General features: G+C 45.7%; 2 protein-coding genes across 3 annotated transcripts in view; one reads left to right on the top strand and one right to left on the bottom strand.

The window, feature by feature from the left end:
* The window catches only part of MCF2L2 (MCF.2 cell line derived transforming sequence-like 2), a 149299-nt gene that overhangs the window by 35204 nt on the left and 95540 nt on the right, over nt 1-18555 (bottom strand). The gene's annotated exons all lie outside the window — the stretch shown is intronic.
* On the top strand, nt 944-17293 carry B3GNT5 (UDP-GlcNAc:betaGal beta-1,3-N-acetylglucosaminyltransferase 5). 2 transcript variants are annotated; one of them, XM_016218083.2, is made up of 3 exons: nt 944-1093; nt 5182-5274; nt 14968-17293. In XM_016218083.2, the coding sequence occupies exon 3, from the start codon at nt 15271-15273 to the stop codon at nt 16414-16416; it is 1146 nt and encodes a 381-aa protein (XP_016073569.2). In that variant the 5' UTR covers nt 944-1093; nt 5182-5274; nt 14968-15270; the 3' UTR covers nt 16417-17293. The 2 variants fall into 2 exon arrangements, with proteins under 2 accessions (XP_016073569.2, XP_016073570.2); XM_016218084.2 differs by lacking the exon at nt 5182-5274.

Here is an 18555-nt window from a genome sequence, read left to right as displayed (position 1 = left end):
ACGTTTTATTTCGCATAGGTGAAGGAGGGAGCTGATTTGCACTGCACTAACGATGAGTCAGTGTACTTATGGGTCCCTGTCAGCAACCCCCTTACAAATCACATCACAGAAATATTTCTGTCTGTGGTCCGACGTGCATATGGCACTATAGTCTCTGAATGGATGATAGAAGCGCTGAGTCATTCTCTCTATAGATAATACATGAAAAGAACTGTATGGTTCAAAATAAGCTAAAGGCTTATAGAAAGCAGTTACAGGCCATCCTGAACATTTAGTTTGAAATAACAAGTACAATACTGCAATCACGATTTCAAACTCTGATTCAGTAATCTACTTTTAACCCATTACCTGTCTCATTCCGTTCACCATAAGACACCCACAGCTTTTATTTTACTGAAGTATATGGGTGAATCTTTTGTTTTCTCTTATGTTCTGAAATATGTACACTTATAAAATCGTTCAAAATATTACCCCTCTTAAATGATAATGTTTGTTCTGTAAGACGGCTGCAACAACATTTGGGGTGTGAGAAGCCAAGCCCATAAAGGATTTAGTTGCCCCTTCCTGCAGTAGAAATTTACATTCTTCTGATTCTGTCTAGTGACTTGCATTAAGTACTTTGAGCAGGGAAAACATGCGGATTCTGGCTCACAGCTGATCACCTATCTGAGTGTATATTATCTCAATTAACTAAAGAGAGGCGGGAAGCACTTTCTGGAGTTGTCTCCCACCCCTTAGAACCGAAATGGGTGGGCCCCATCGTCGCCCACACACCTGGTTGGTGGCGGAAGGCAGGCCAGGCGGGGCCTGGGCAATGACGCGAGGAGCGCGGACGACTCGCGCCGCCAGCGCCGCGGGGCAGGCTCCCGGCTGCCGCGCCCCCGCCCCCCGGAGCCCCGGTTGGGTCCGCGCCGACCTGCCCACTCCAGTCCGCTCCCCGCGGGGAAAGCGAGAAGCCCACCCAGCGCCGCTGCCCAGCCCTCGCTCAAGGTTCAGCGGGCGAGTTCCGTCTCTGAGACCCAGAACTCTCGCTCTGAAGTCGGGAGGAGAGCAGACCTCCAACGGGGAGAGTAAGGAGCTGGGCTTGGACTCGGTGAGTTTCTACTTAAGCTCTCTGAAATGAAACTGGGCTCGAAGGTGAAGCCATCGGGGGGCGGGGTACCTCCCGTCCCTGCCGCGCGTTTTAGAAAGTCGCCGCCGCGGAGCAGCCCGGTTGGCCGGGAAGGGGCGCTTCCGTCCTTTGTCACCGCGGCCCCCGCGGCTCCGGGGCGAGCGCGCCGAGCGCTCTGCGCCGGGGCTCCGGCTCTACCGCGAGCGGAGGCGGCTTCCACTCGGAGAGCCCACCTCCCGCGGACCCGCCTCCTAATGAAAGCGGTACCGAGACCGGTTGTTTCCTGTCATTAGTGTGACCGATCGTACGATTTTAAAAAATTGCTCTAGAGCCGACCGCATCCTAAGAGGGGCCGAGCCGCGGCCCCGGGGGCTGACCGGTGGGGTTTCCTTCCCGGTCACCGAGTGGGGAAGCCCTAGCAGGCTTGTGGGGTGACAATCTTAACTCCCCTGCTGGTGGTTCTTTGTGCCGGGGACCGGGGACCCGAGAGCGCAGCGGGGCTCGGGCCGCCCAGCCTCGCCCCGCCCCAGGCCGGCAGCCCCGCCGAGCAGCCCGGGCCGCGGGGAGGGGCCCCGGAGCCCCTGGGCTCGCCGCGGACCGGCCGCGCTCTCCTAGGGCCGAGAGGGGAAGCCGGGCCGGGGAGGTGAGGACGCGCTCGCGCGCTCGCGAGGGGCTCCAGGGCCTCCGCCGGAACGCGCGCTGGCGCCGCGGCGCGTGGCTGGGCTCGGGCGCGGGCGGCGGGAAGCGCGGCGGGGAAGGGGGCGCGTCTCCTCCCGCAGCGCCTTTGTTTGCTCCTGCCCGGGGCGGGCGCCGGGCGCCGGGACCCGGGGCCGAGCGGCCGCCCGGGGGCTGGGGCCAGCGCTCCGCCGCGGGGTGAGCGCCCCGGGCTCCGCGGGCTCTCCATCCCCGGGGGCCCCGGCGGGCGGCCGCCGCGCGCGGACGCCGAGACCCGCCCGAGCGCGGAGCCCGCCGGCCTCCGTTTCCGGCGGGGGTCCCCCAACTTCGCGCGGCCCCTAGGCTGCGGGGCTGAATCCCCGGAAAGCCTGCGTCGTGGTGGGAAATAGGAGCCGCCGGACCCGGGAAGTTTTCGGCAAGTTACCGACCGGGCAATGGGGACGGGGCAGCGGGCGGGGGAACCGGGACTCTCCTCCTAGCGGGAAGGTCTCGGCCACTTTTTTTTTTTTTTTTTGCCTGTTGAATTTTATTTTGCACCCCAAAGTGACACAGTTGCTCACTCACCCACCCTGTTTTCTCCTTCCCGGAGCTGGCTTTCGTAGGTGATGGGTCGTGGTGAAGGGGCACCTAAGCTGAAATTACACGGTGGCGGGTGGCGGCTCGCGGCTCATATTTAGGGTAATTCTCTGATGAAAGTACAGCTATTAGAATTGCATTTGTTCCTCTGTGCCTTTATTTTGGGAAACTTTGCCTGGTCCCTCTGGGGGAAGGGAGAGGGATGTGAGCCGCGGAAACTGACCCAGAAAAGGGTGACTGATGGCAGTTGTGTCAGCGGTGGCGCTGGGAAGATCCCGTCCTGAGCTTTCTGAAGGGGGTCGGTGATAAGCAGCTCAGGTTTTCACTTTCACAAAAGAAACGTGGTGGATTTTAGGTCTTGTTACAGGGGAGGAGGCTCCTCCTTTGGGCCCACTCTTTTATTTTAAAGCAAGGTACATTCAATACCTAAAATATTTCCTTTATATACTTAAAATGACCCTTCTCTCTCCTGCTCCTTCCCTGTGCCTCGCTTTCCCCGGTCCTGCAGGCCTCTGAGTATTTACTGGGCACCCACCCTCTGAGGCTGAGGCTCCCTCTAACCCATAGGAGTCCTCCAGGGCCTCCCCCTGACACCTCAGGATGGGGATGAGTATTATGACAGGGACAGCTGAAGCCAAAGCTCAGAGAAACTGCCCCTGAGGAAGTGAGAGCTGATTAAGAGGCATAAAGAATGTCACATGGAAGTGTTCTCGCCCCACCCCGCGAAAAACCTCAAAAGGTAAAGAATTTTCAAAACAAAATGTAGGCTATAGCAAATAAGAATGTCACTTTATAGTTCACTGAAATGGAGATCAATTTTCCCTTTTATAAAAGACTGATGCCAATGATGAGATTGTAGGAAAAGAGAATAACTTTCTAATTCTCAAATATAGAACAGCTTGAATCATAACTCATGGGTTTTGAAATGGGTCATCTTTTAAAATGGGTCACATTGGCTAGAGCCATTGCACTTGGTGACTTTCAGATTGTACAAGGAGAGTTCTTGCTGAGGGCCGGCTGCAGGAGAATCTACATGAAACAGGATGCGGTGGTAGAAAGAAACAGAAATTCAGAAGGAAATGGTCTCAAAGTAAAAAAAAAGTGTCCTATCATTTTGGAATGTTGTATATGCTCAGTTGAATAGATCTAAGCTTTGCACCTGATATCACATTATACCTTTTTGGGGGGCAGTATGTCCATAGCCATTATTTTATTCTGTTGTTGGAGTAATTTTATGAGGAGATACATGTCTTGTATCTATGTTTCCGAAATTGAGGCACGGCACGTCATTACAAGAGTTCTGCCATTTGACACTGACTCTCCACTAGCAAAGATTTAGCTAGGACAGTATAAATCTAGACCATGCACAGCACACAAATACAGGGTGGGGCAAGAGTGGGTTTACAGTTGTTTGCATGCAAAATAATACAACACTTAATAATACAAGAATAAACCGTTTCTCATACAGCTGTAAACCTACTTTTGCCCCACCCTTTCTATAGGAGGTATAAGAATCTTCATGTTTAAAGATAAGAAAGTTGATCTAGTGAGATGATCAAACTTTTTTTTAAATCCTCACCTGGGGCTATGTTTTTATTGATTTGAGAAAGAACGGGAGAAACATCTGTGTGAGAGAGAAACCTCAATCGATTGCCTCCCAGTTGCCCCAACCGTCCATGCCCCGACTGGGGATTGAACCTGCTACCGAGGTATATGCCCTGGCCGGGAATTGAACCTGCAACCTTTATATATATATATATATATATATTGATTTCAGAGAGAGGAAGGGAGAGGGAGAGATAGAAACATCAATGATGAGAGAGTCATTGATCGGCTGCAGCCCGCAGCCCGGGCATGTGCCCTGACGGGGAATCGAACCTCGATCACCTGGATCCTAGGTCGATGCTCAACCACTGAGCCACCCGGCCGGGCGAACCTGCAACCTTTTTGGTGTGCGGGACAATGGTCCAGCCAACTGAGCCACGCAGCCAGGGCAAGATGATCAAACTTTGAATAAACCAAAGTGATTTTTTTACATTTTAATACTGGAAATTCAGAGGCTGACTGAGATTTGTAATTTTTATGATTATCTTCCATAGTGAAGGCTTGAACACCAGAAGCCAGTTTTCTACAGGAAGGAATGTTCTACAAACTCTGCAGATAATAAGCTTCCTACTTCAAAATACTATTGCACAGCTTAAGATCCACCTAAGATTTCATATTTTGTCTTTAATTCCTTTCCTCTAATTCTTTCTACAACTTTCTGATAGTTCTCTAGACAAAGTAAGTTCAAAGGTTGACTAAACTCAGGTTTCCTCCCTAATTTACAGGGTCTTACAACTTTGGTTTTGTCACCATCATTAAAATGTACTTTTAAGTGCATGTGGAAACCATATTGTTCTTTCCTGTCAAGGACAATTCAAGACCATGTTCAGTCAATTAGTAATAAGTGCCCTTAGCAATCAGATCAGTATTTTAAAAAACATATCTAATGAGTATTTTGTGAGAAGAATATTAAGAGTATATCTCATCTCTTAAAAGAAAAATAATTCCTGAACACTACCAGCCATCTGCTATCTAAGCCATCATGGTAAAGATGCACAAACAATTTCTAGAGAAAGGAAATTAGAGCATATTGAACACCTCATCTGCACCACACTTGTCGATAAATTACCTCAAATGATCCTCAGAAAATGTGTGGTATATGGTCTAGAGGCAAGTCAAGCTCCTGTGACCACTAAATGGAAGCACCAGAATATAAGTTTACTTCTGTTCATTTTCTAAAACTCTTGGTGGTTTTGCTCTCTTGCCTCCATCAGGTCGATTCCAGGTTGTACAGGAACAGTTACGTACTCTGGTGAGGGATCTACACTGGAAACATCACTGAAGCCTTCCCAGCATCCTGCCACACAGTATGTGAGAAATTAATATTCACTGAATTAATTTAATGTAGGCATTATCTACTTTCAGTGCTGCCCAGCATAATGCCTGGAGCAGGGTAGGTGCTCAATAAATGGTAATTAACTTATTATAATAAATGTTGATTAACTGAGACAGAAATGTATTATATATACACCTCGTGTTTTACACCATTACTTACTTTTTGTATTCTGTAAACCCTCAATCAAGTGTTGTTTCCAAATACAATGTCCAGAACAGGACATATGAACTGCCAGTGAACAACAGGCTTACATGTATAGCCTATATAATAGGCTTATACTGTGTTAGATTGTCAATTTATTTCTAAATCACTTTTTTATATCATGATTTGACCTCAGCTTTGTATGACCCTTCTCCTTTCATTTCATCCAATACTTATTCATCAAATACTTCCTTAAAACATGCCCTCTAAGTCCTATACTTTTTTCTCTCCTCTCCTTCCCTCCTCCTCACCTCTCTCTGTAACCCCCTTTGCCCCTGTGGCTCTCCTCCCTTTAGCCCCCTAACCTTCTTTATGGAGGAAAGACTTGATGCACCCAAAAGACACGGACTCACGAGGTCAGTTTTGCCCATTGTCTAGTACTACTGTTATCAAGAAAGGAAGGAGGGAAAGTCGAGATGGAGGGTCAAGAAAGGGTATGTCACAAAGAAAATGAGAGCAAGCTCAGACAAAATGCAGGTGGTTGGAGCAAAACTTAAGTGACTGCAAGCTTCAGACAGTGAAGAGGATTCTTTGCTTTCTTGGCCCCCCCCTCCTGCTCCCCTGCCCTCCCATCCTGAGGGGACCCCCAGGGCAGCTGTGCCAGCACCAGGAAGGAAGGGCAGGGGAGGAGCTCAGGGATGGGCCTGGACCTCAGCTGGAATTGATGGAGCAGCCAGGGCATCTGCAGTTTCTGGAGGTTATGTGGTGAACCCCCCATGTCTTGTACTTTGGTTTCTTCTTCTGCAACGTGGGGAGATGATTTCTCCCTCATAGGTCGCTGTGGGACGTGGAGGGTTACTACAGTGCACAGCATTCGGACGTGCCTGCTGTACAGTAAACACACCGATGTTAGCGACTGTGTTAGAGTGGGCAACAGGAGAAGCTTGCTTAAGAACAAACTTTCGTTCTTGCTTAAGTTAGGCAAGAACAAAACCAGTAAGAATTGTGTTCGAAAGAGCAAGCAGCCCTGTCAACCAAACAACTGTGCTCAAGAATGAACACAGAAGGCCAAGCTTAGAGAAGCAAATGTTTGACCTTTACGAGGCCCACTTCATATTTCAGCTTCTTTGTTTGTTTCAAATTCTGCATAATCAAACTCATTACTGGGAATTTTTAATGATTTTTAATATAACTCCTGAAATATAATCATACTCTGTAGTCCTGTGTCACCAGTTTCCTTAGCACCTGTCTTTGCTTAGGCCTGTCTTTGTTTGTTCACATGGTATTTCCATATTTTCATTTTTCCCACAACCAGCAAACAGAAATCTATACCTTTGTTGACTTATAAAGAAGCATATAACTTAGTTTAGATGGGCAAGGCGCTTATTACTGGATTCACATTGTTGCTTTTATAACCTAGCTTTCCCTCTGTCCCACATCCACGCTTGCGGGTTGGCATTTAAAGCCTTTGGACTAACACTGAATCAAGAACTAACTCTTTAAATGTATTCTTTGTGGAGGGGTAACAACTCCAAATGACTTCTAATCTTTGTCCATGGCTTGAGTAAAAATTTCGTAGCTAGTCACAGCCACCAAAAACACCTAAAGACAGCTGTTGGGCAGGATTTTGCCTTTTTATAGGCCTTATACTGAAAACAATTAATTATTGCTTTTAGAGAGAGGAAGGGGAGGGAGACAGAGAGAGAGAGACATTGATGTGAGAGAGAAACACAATTGGTTGCTTCTGCACAGATCCTGATTGGGGATCGAACCTGCAACCTGGGTGTGTGCACTGACCAGGAATCAAACCCGCTACCTTGTGGTGTATGGGACAACGTTCCAACCAACTGAGCCACACCTGACAGGGCAACACTCAATTTGCTTAAAGAATATACTAAAATTGAGCTCTAGCTTGTTTGACTCAATGGATAGAGCAACGGACCTCGAATTGAAGGGTCCTGGGTTCAATTCCAGCCAAGGGCATGTACCTTGGGGCATGTGCAAGAAGCAACCAATTGATGTGTCTCTCTCACATCGATGTTCGTCTCTCTCTTTCTCTCTCTATCTCTGTCTCTCTCTCTTTCTCCCTTCCACTCTCTCTGAAAAGCAATGGAAAAAATATCCTCTGGTGAGAATTTAAAAAAAAAAGAATATAATAAAATTGAGAGAATATGTGGGTTGTGAATTCAAATTTCAGGTTGCTCCCTTTCTTCCTGAGCAAATAAAATAGTCAAATAGTACTAAACAGTAACCAGTTGTCTTTCTCAGCACAAACTAACTTAATAATAAAAATCTATGAAAATCAAATTATAGCCTTCCCAGTAAGTTCAGGGCTTTTTAGTCCTGATTTCTTTTAACATGGCAGTTTGGCTGCTTGGGACAGATCCTAGCTATGTCTATCAAGGAGGAGATGATCAGACAAGCTAGATAAAAGTTCTTGGAATGTAAAACAAAATGTAAGATAAAGATGGGACAGAAAATGTCATCTTCCTTTTGTGTTCTGCATGGACACAAAACAAAAGTTGTGTCTCACCTGGGACTGTCATAAAAGTTTAAATGTAAAAGGAATAAAGTACTGAGGCTTTCTTTTTGAATTGTGACTTACTGGAGGAGCATTATTAGTTCATCACTTTTCAGTGAGGCCCCTAAATGAGTGTCTCACTTGTCTCTCCCCAGTCCCGGCCCAGACCTTCAGGGTGCCTTAGAGAGGGAATGGAGAGGGTCGGGGAGCTGGGAAACCCATGACACACGTGGGGATGGGAAGCGGACAGTGTGTGGTGTCCTCTCCTTTCTCTATGAGGCAGGGAGTAAACACATCAGCTGAGTGAGGACAGGTCCTGGGAGAGGGGGAAGACTTAGCATGGCTGGGGAGGTGACTGGGAGAGGGGGTAGGTCCAGGACAAGTGAAGGTCGCACAGCATGGAGTGCCCTGCCCACAGCTGGATATGGCCATTTGCAGGGATGCTGCCTGCCTGTGTGTCACACGCTTCTCCAGCAGCCTGGCAGGTGATGTAGGAGCAGAGAAGACGGAGTGACCTGAGGTCTGGGGCTGTTGGGGGGAAGGACAGGAGCCAAGGAGGGGAGGGCAAAGGGGCCAGATGGTTCCTCACCTGAGGCAGGGAGGTGGGTAAGAAGGTCAGGAGCTTGCTGAGTGGGGTGAAGGGGTTCAGGGCTGGGCAGGGGGTGGGCAGAGGGTTCTAAATGAATATATAGAGGTTGTGGTTGAAGAGGGAGTGGACTGGAGAGTATGTGCTAGAACTTAGAGGAAATGAAGTTCCAGGTGAAGCCACATAAAGGACTTGTTGATGAGATGTCCTGTGTGTCGCGGGGAGGAAATGTGAACACAATGGTGTTTACATCATAAAATAAGGGTTCCTTAAGCTTCCAAGTGTCTTTTTTATGCTCAGAATGCCCACCACATCTTCAGCCCTGTCTGCCTCCCTCTCATTACCTGCCGGACTTCTCTACGTGCTGTATCCAGCACCTCACACTCAACACAAGTCGAAAACCAAACATGTTCCCCTCTCAGTGTAACTCAGGAAGCCATTTTCCCTCCTCTGCCAGCAATGCTTGAAACTAGACCCCACCCCACCCCGCTCCTAACCACCACCCCAGATTGATCACTCGCCAAGTGCTGCTGGGTTTTGTTTTTCTGAGAGGGTCTTCTTTATCCCTTCCCTCCCTCCCCACTTCCAACACCCAGCCTGGGTCCTCCTCACCTCGGGCTGCATCAGCACAAGGCCCTGACAGAACTGGCATCCTGATCTCCAGCCATCTGCGTCCATCCTGCACCCATTGCCCGATCAGTCCCTTTAGCAGGAAGCTTAATTCATATGGACAAGGGTGTTAGTATGAAAAACAAAAATGCAAACCTGTGTGACTTCCTGCTGCCCGGGGCACTCACTGGCCCTTCTGCCTTATTATTAAGGTTCTGCAGAAACAGCCCAACCTCTCTGCTTTCAAATTCATGCCTGTTTCTCAAGTGTTGCCCACCTCAATTCTTTCCTCTCTCGTCTGAAGCTGACTGCCTCTCTTCCTGCCACCTACATCCTGCTCATCCTCAGGCCCCCCTGATCCACTGTCACTGATCTCAACTCCTAGGGACACTCTGATAGTGTCTGGAGCTGGTACTGCCCAAAGGAGCGCTGACATGGTCTGTACCCTCTGTGATGTAGATTGTCACCCATGGGAACTGTGCTTTCATGTGGGCACCATGAGTCTTGTCTCAACCAGACTGTAGACGCTTTCAGACTGGAGACTATAAAATACTACTTCACCGCTCCCACCCTGCCTGGCACAACTATTTCCATAGTATGTACTCAGATACTTGTAGGATTCGTTGAAACATTGGACACCAAGGCTGTTTAACTTGAACTTAAAGTGCAGACCTCACCAAAAAAGTAAAGCTGGTTTGCCCTGGCTGGTGTGACTCTGTGGTTAGAGCATCAGCCCGTGCACTGAGGGTCTCAGGTTCAATTCCCAGTCAAAGGCATGTACCTGGGTTGCAGGTTCGATCCCCAGCTAGGGGTGGGAGGCAACCAATCAATGTGTGTCTCTCATATCGATGTGTGGTGGGGTTTTTTCTCTCTCTCTCTCCCACTCCCTCCGTCCTTTCCACTCGCCCTAAAATCAATGGAAAAAATATCCTCAGCTAAGGATTAACAAAAAGCAAACAAAAAAATGTATAGCGGGTTTGCACGATATTTTAGGATCACAAAAGTAGGCTCTACAAAGAAATGAGTTGGCAGCATGGGTGAAGTAGAAAAGAATTGGGTCTTTTAGGGAAACTCGTAGCCTCTGTGTGCACTAACTCGCTTTTCCCCCAGAAAAGTTTAAAGAGCTGCTTGGGAAGAAATATTGTTGAGTAACTGAGGGGCACAGTTTCCAGCCTGAGAAGTATTTGGGGTGGGGTCTGCCACCTTCTTTCTGATGTTCCTACTTCTGTTCTTTCTTCTGACTACTGTGTCTATTAGGAAAGAGAGTATTAAGGGCATCTGTTCCTTCTCAGTCCCAGCAGAAGCAAACCCAAGTGATAATCCAAATATTTGCATGTTTTCCTTTAAGGAGGTCTCTGTCCTGTTTTCCCCCAGTCTTTCCTGTTTCCTATTCTCAGCAGGCTCTGGGTCATCTGTAACTTCTATACCCCCTCACTAACAATACATTATAGCACCTCCAATTTGCAGATGGGGTCACCAAATCAGAGTGCAGTGAGGGGTGCCTGAGGTTACACAATAAATCTGGCCCCAAAGGGGGATGACCCTGGAGTTTCCAGCCTGTAGACTGGCCCCTGAACCGAGCTGTGGGCACACAAAGGAAGCTGCACCCACAGCATTCTGTGTGGACGTGCTGAGCTTTGCAAGCATTGTGGGGATCGCTTTGTTTCCTGGGAGGCCCAGCATTTTCTTTCTCCAGGCCAGGCAAGTAAAGCTCTAAAACAAGATTTCTTCATCTGCAGTAGCTTGAATTGTTTACCCACCAGGCCTGTGGGCTTCTGCAGTCCCATCCTGCACTTGGAATACGGAAGCTAGAAGATGTGCTCTGGAGAAGCTGTAAGGCTGCAAATCAGAAGAGTGGGCATCAACTGCATGTGCGTGGTCTCCATTCTCAAAGCCAGAGTTGGGGGCAACATTGTTTAGTTATAATAATGAATGTAGATCCTGGAGGTGCTGTTGCTTTCGGTTGGGAAAGGCCGCCCAGTGACCATGTTCAATTTGGAGGAGTTCAGCTGTTCTTCTGTCATAAAAGGGAAGCTGGGTACTCTAAGAGAATAGTTTACCTCTTCCAAGTCTTCCCCTCATCCGTCAGTACTATCCCTGGAGCTTAGTTCTGATTGATGTAAATGGTGAGTAAACAATTCAAGCTACTGCAGATGAAGAAATCTTGTTTTAGAGCTTTACTTGCTGTCCTGAACCTAAATTAATAGCATGGGTCGTTGGCTTTTTCAGGTTCTGTGTCATTTTTCAGAAAACTGTTCTGACTCTTTGAGGTCAACTTGAAACAGTTGAAGAAATATAGGAAAATAAGCTAAATACATAGTGGTGGTGTGCGTGGGGGCGTGTGTGGGATAAAATACACGATAGGGGCTGGCTGCTAGGTTGTAGTGATGTTAGTAGCAGCAACACACCAACTGGATGAGTAATAGACCCCAGTGCACAGGAGGAATACTAGGGCCTCTGTGAGTCCCGTGTGCATGTGGGAGCTGAGGAGTGAGATTTTTGGCTGACTGTCCAGCAAGGAGGTCAGACTTGTCAACAACTCTGAATGCCAAGCCAGCTACCATTGGGACATACCAAGCACGGCTGCTCAGAAATGGGAAGCTAGTTTTTGCCTGTTCCAAAGATTACTCTCCTCTGTTTCCTTTCCAGGGTCTGTTGGAATAGAAGCTGCAGGTTAGTCTCACCTGAGAATTTCCTCAGAATTCTTAAACGTACGCTGTCTTAAAAATCTGCTACGAATTCTCTGTTACTTTCTGCTAAGCCTCCAGTTCCTTCAGTACGTCTGGTGTAGGAGGCCAAAGGGGATTTCAGCCTTCCCAGGTGCCCCGACCTAAGTGAGCACTGTTACACCTGAGAGGAAGTCTCCCACGCCCCCAGCAATGAAAGTGATTTTGCAGAGTTTACACAGAAGCCAGCTTCGGAAACTAACGTTGCCTACTGTCTTTCTCACCCTACTTAGAGCACTCCATCTGTGACCTGCCTAACCAAGGTGGAGATGACTAATTACAGCAGTGTTTCTCACCCTTTTTGATGGGAAGGCACAGTGAAAAGGCATTTGACCTTGCAACCTGATGGTACTACTTCCAGTACACCCTGCCAGTCTCTCTTTTTTCTTTCTTTTTCTTTTTGAATGCTGGTTGTGACTTCCTAACTGGTGCTGGCAGTTTTAAAACCTATGCCACAGGGGAGATGATGTTCCCAGTACCAATGATCACCAAAGTCTCTGTGGGGCTCAGCTCTGATCTCTGTGCCTCCCTGGACTTTTTGCATGCCTGGCCTTTGCAGTTGTCACTCTAACATGGAGTAATCTTGGGGGATGGGAAATAGAGCTGGATGCAAAAGGCTTGAAGTCCAAAGGAGGCCCCACAGTCAAAGTTAGGAGGGTACTGCAGGGTGCTCTCAGTGTGTGCACATGCTTTCATATCAGGTGCAAAGCGTGGGGGACTTGAGGATGAGGCCTTTACGCACAGAAGCGGGGCCTTTGTCCTGAGGCTTCAGATGTGGGCTCAGCCACGCTGGACCATGTGGAGCCTGCGTTGTCCTTTCCCTGTCAATCTATAGAAAGCCCTGGAGACCAGTGGGTCAACCCTGAGGGGAGAGCCTACTTCTTCAGGCTGAAGGTTGTGTCTTAGTTGTGGTTAGCAAGGGGACAGAATCCTTCAGGGAGGAAGAGGCTGTCTCCTAGTTGTGGAAGAAGAGGGAGGAGAGGACATGTGACTGGCTGAGCCTTCTGACCCCCAGTTCTTCTCGAGTGACTAGCCGTCTGATCGAAAGAAGGCTCTACCTCCAGCATGGTTTTTTCCACCAACATCCAGAGAACACCTAGTAGGTGTCAGACGCTAACCTGGGTGCCGAGGGTGAGCCATCTGCAACATCATGCCTTGTGTCGCAGAGTTCACAGTGTAATTGGGGGCGACAGTTACATAAAAGTTTCAGTACAGGAAAATGGGTGGAGGGAAGTGCTGTGGTAATACAGATAAGAAACACCTTTGGTGAGGGTGGCCCCGGTTCAGACTTCCCGAGACAGACACAGAGCTCCGCAGGATTAGCGGACTTGTTAGCAAGGGCAGGAGGGCCTGCGGGGCGCAGCACTGCCGCTGCCAACGCCGGTCCGTCTGAAACAGCAGGTGGGGCCGGGCTTTCAGCCAGTTATTTGGTATTGTGGACTCACGGAGAGCACCTGAAGGGTTTGAAGAGCTCAGTTAGTCTCGTGGTTAAATCTGAGTTTTCGAAAGGTCCCTCTGACTGGAGAGTAGAGGAGGGGTTGGCCGGGGTCATTTAGGCTGCTGCTCTGGTCTGGGTGAGAAGTGACGATGACATGAAGGGGTGAAGAGAGATTTAGAAGCAGCGGCTCACAGGGTTAAATAACCGGACAGGGGACGGAGGAAGAGGAAGCCTTTCAGGTTTCTGGCACAGACGCATGAGGTACAGGCCGACACAAATAAGGAGAGAGCGGAATCAGCAGTTTTAGAGGAGAAGACAGTGGGATGGGTTAGAAATCTCGGCGGAGCACCCTCAGGGGTCAGGTCATTACTTCTCTGTGTATAGAGGGTGTCCCAGAAAAATGTATACACACTTTAACCGCTGGTAACTCACTTGATTTTCACTGCTTTTCAGGTTTAACTGATTTGAAATAATGGGTGAAGCCAGACTAAGCTTTGAACAAAGAAAGTTTATCCTAAAGTGCCCCTAGGCTTTTTTTAATGGGGATACTTGAAAGATAAAGTTTACAGTACAAAACCGGCAATAGTCAATGAGCTGGAGGCGCACAAATACCGAACGAAATGATTCTTGATGTTGCGATTCCACTGCTTGGCGTTATCGGCAGTGCCTGGACCAGCACGGTCATCAGGTTGAAAACAGGCATTGACAAAGAAATTATTCATTTCTGTAGATTCTTTTAAATTTTGAAAGGAACTGTACGTGAATAAACACTGACTTTCTAATCATTCAAAGTGCGCATACATTTTTTTGGGACGCTGTGTATCTATGTAATTCCCATTTAATTTACATAAAGACTTTGAGTTAGGCCATGCTATTCCAATTTTTCAGATTTCTTGGTTAGATCCATGATACAGGGCAACAAATAGTAGATGGCTGAGCCCACATTGGTGTTCAAATTTCCAGACTACAAACACAGCACTTTTTGGCTATAATCCTGCAGCTTTCTAGTTTTGAATGTGTTAAATTTGAAGTACCTATTGAGTTTCCAAATGAAAAAGTACAGAAAGAACATGGCTGAATAGGTTTGGGCCTCACAAAGTCATTTTGGTTACAGAGAGTTTGGACTATGCTTTTGAGAAACGTATCTCAACTCCTTGATTATGAACCTTGATTTTAAAAAAAAATCTTACTCTAATTCCTGCCGGGCCTGGGGCAAGCTTTATTGGATCTTTACTATTATGAACTTCCTTTTCATCATTCATCTATTGGCTTTGAACCACATAGCTACTTTTATCCTGACTCCATAAATATAGTCATGGATATACCCATATACCCATTTCAGAGATTTGAACTTTAAGTATATAAGATGATAGCCATTTTGGAGGGTGTTTTTTTTTTTTAAGGTTGGGGAGGAAAAGGGTTCTCTGTATTCTGAATGGGAAGAAAGTAGAGTGTGCTTCTTTCCCTTTCCCTCTACTCCCCTAAAAAAATAAACAGCCGTAGGTGTCTCTGAGTGCCTCGGTGCCCTTTGTCCAGGCCAGTCCAGTTACATTTGGTTTGTAAGGAATTAAGAGTAGTGTATTTCTTTTTGGTAATCCATTAACCCATTCACTTGTCCTGTTTTCTCACCCTAACTCTAATAGGCTACACTTAACCTTCACAAAAGAGAGCACGTGGGATACCTGCCCGAAGCCAGCCACCAAACTCAATGAAGGATGCCAGCGGGGGAACATCTGGATGTGCCAGTGTCCTCATTCTACAGTGTGTTCCATTCTTTTGCAACCTCAGCAAAAAACGCTATTAAAAGAAAATATTTTGTGAAATAAGAAGCTCCTTTTACATTTTTAATGACCATCCTGTCTTAAGATGAACATCGGTTCTGCAGAATACAAAGCTCTATGGTCTCAAAGAAGCAAATGTGTGTTTAACCCTGATCCTAAATAAAAATGGACTTCAGAATGTTTGTTAGTGGCAGAAGAGTGAAAAAATGGCAGTTTGTCCAGTTATTTGCCACTTGTTTCATACTGAGCCTCATGTTTTTTTGGGAACCATTTGATAATCACATTGTGAGCCATATGAAGTCCTACTCTTACAGATACCTCATAAATAGCTACGACTTTGTGAATGAGAGCCTGTCTCTCAAGCGCAGCGAGAATGGGGCTCCTCGCTACCAATACTTGATTAACCACGAGGACAAGTGTCACGCACAGGATGTCCTCCTTCTACTGTTTGTAAAAACTGCTCCTGAAAACTACGATCGACGTTCTACAATCAGGAAGACGTGGGGCAATGAGAAGTATGTTCAGTCCCAACTTAACGCCAACATCAAAACTCTGTTTGCCTTAGGAACACCTTCTAATCCACTGAGGGGGGAAGAACTGCAAAGGAAACTGGTTTGGGAAGACCAGGAGTACAATGATATAATCCAGCAAGACTTTGCCGATTCTTTCTACAATCTTACTCTTAAATTACTTATGCAGTTCAGTTGGGCAAATACCTTTTGTCCACATGCCAAATTCCTGATGACTGCTGATGACGACATATTTATTCACATGCCAAATCTTATCGAATACCTCCAGAGTTTAGAACAAATTGGCGTTCAGGACTTTTGGATTGGCCGTGTTCACCGTGGTGCCCCTCCCGTTAGAGACAAACGCAGCAAATACTATGTGTCCTATCAAATGTACCAGTGGCCAGCTTACCCTGACTACACCGCCGGCGCGGCCTATGTGATCTCGAACGATGTAGCTGCCAAAGTCTATGAGGCCTCACAGACACTTAACTCTAGTCTTTACATAGACGATGTGTTCATGGGCCTCTGTGCCAATAAAATGGGGATAGTACCACAATACCATGTGTTTTTCTCTGGGGAAGGGAAAACTCCTTATCACCCCTGCATCTACAATAAGATGATGACATCTCATGGACACATACAAGACCTGCAGGACCTTTGGGAAGATGCCACAGACCCTAAAGTGAAAACAGTGTCAAAAGGCTTTTTTGGCCAGGTCTACTGCAGGCTCATTAAAATCGTTCTCCTTTGCAAATTTACTTATGTGGACACATATCCCTGTAGGGCTGCCTTTGTCTAATAGTACTTGAACGTCGTATGTTTTCACTGTCACTGAGCCAAACCTGGATGAAAAACCTTTAAATGTTTGTCTATGCCCTAAGCGAAAAATGAATATGAGAAAAAAACGAAATATTTTGAAAGCGCAGTCTCTCAGATGTTTCTTTGATTCTAGAAGCTATTCAGTATAACTTACCTACTTCATTGCCTAAATCCATTTCAAGGAATTTATATTTAGAAAAGGTTTATGAGAACAAAACTAAAGGGAAATTCAAGTTCTCAATGCCACATGTATATCTGCAATATAGAGAAGTTATAAAGAAACCTTGGTGTTAGAATAACTGCTTTTGGAAAGTGCCAACTGAATGTAGAGTATAACATTTCAAAGAAAGGAATGTATTGTTAAGCTAGGTATACAAGTTAATTTTTATTAAAGAGCACTTGATGGAAATGGTGGGGGCGGGAGGGTTGGCATAGGAGAAAGTACATGAATCTGGTAAAAGAAAGTCTCATGTTCTTCAGAGGAGATTTAGGAAAATGTACCGCAGGTCTTTGAATAACCTGGTTTTGTCAAGCATCATTTCGTTATAACATTGACAAGATGTTGTAGGAACTTAACTCTTGTTTATATCAAGCAGCCCATTGTAAAATCATTTCATTATACATTGTCCCACTGCAGTTCCAACAACGTGTCGACAATGTTAAGTGAGGACTTACTGTACACAATTTCTTTATAAACAGCCAAATCACTATTGTCACATCCATGTAGCTATTTGGCCTAGATAGTGTTGGAGCCATTTAAAACATATTTATGTCTTTTTTTTTCAAAGTTTAATGTAAAATTGGAGAAGTCATTAGCTCTGCCCTAACTGGTACTTTATATGTTTGTTTGTTTGTTTGTTTTTATCATTAGAAAATGACACAAAACATGGGCAGCTTGTTACCCATAGGGTTCTTCTGTAGGAAGAAATCATTGTTAATTCAAATAAGCTGGTATTAATTCAATGAATTTTTCAACTGGTTTTTAAATATTCAAAGTGGTCTGTTTTTAAGGTAGTTATTTGGATGTAGTTTGCATAGAGGCATATAATGGAGAAGACTTCAAAAGGAAAAAAAAGGACATTGAAAAACCTCTTTTCTCTATAATTTATAAAATAAAATTCTTAATGTCAAAATCATTGGAATGATTGCTAAAATTAGCCTCCTCCTCCCCAATAAGGTCTCATAAACCACAGTACTTTGTTCCAGTTTCCAAGATTTTAAAATTGAGACTATTAAACATCACATCAAAACTATAGTATCTTCAAAAAATCTTTTTCATCAAAATAACTGTCAGACGCATCTTTGACTTTTAAATATTTCAAACTTGAAATCAGAATGCAAGATAGAAAAGTTGCCAGGATGAAATTGAAAGCATTTGTAAAGCCATGTTTTCCTTATAGTCAAAGAGATGTGGCTAGGATCTAATAGAGTAAGTTTCATTTTTTTACAAAGCAGGGTAGAAATGTGGCCGTGATGCAAACAGCCCCCCTCGCCCCCAGAAAGAACTAGGTGATGTCTATTATTAGGAGGGGGGGTTTACCTGAAGGCCAAAATAGCGACTTCAGCAAAAGCAGTTGTATTGATTATAGAACCTTTGTCTGTAGAGGTGCTTGCTAGGGAAAACTAAGATGTCTCACTTAATTAGATCAAGTTTGAAACATGGGGAACAAAACAGAACTAAGGAAAGAATTCTCAGTAAGCACAACTAGATGATGACATATATAATTTTTTTTGCAGGTAGCTTTTTAATGTTTACAGAAATTTTTTTTTTGTTAATTTTTTTCTATTTTGAAAATTGAGGCTTGTTTACATTGACTGCTCAGATAATTTAGAATTTTTAAATAATGTCAAAACTACAGTGTCAACCATTGTAGTTTATAGTTAGGTTCAGGGTTTTTAGATCATTACAGTTTAAATTTTCTGACCCAATTTTAAAAACCAGAGAATAAAAGCACATCTTGACAAAGCAGATTTGTAATTAATTTTTATTAGTCGAGTCTTTAATAACCGTTTGCCTTTTGGCCATACATACCCTGTGTATCTATACTTGTAACTGTTTAAATTTTTCATTGGTTGAAAACATCAGTGTCTCTCTGGCCATCGAAATGATCTTGTTTAC

The sequence above is a fragment of the Miniopterus natalensis genome, chromosome 6 (assembly GCF_054644295.1).
Source record: "Miniopterus natalensis isolate mMinNat1 chromosome 6, mMinNat1.hap1, whole genome shotgun sequence".
Lineage (NCBI taxonomy): Eukaryota > Metazoa > Chordata > Mammalia > Chiroptera > Miniopteridae > Miniopterus > Miniopterus natalensis.
The sequence above is the reverse complement of the archived record's forward strand: the minus strand, read 5'-3'. Positions and strand labels throughout refer to the sequence as shown.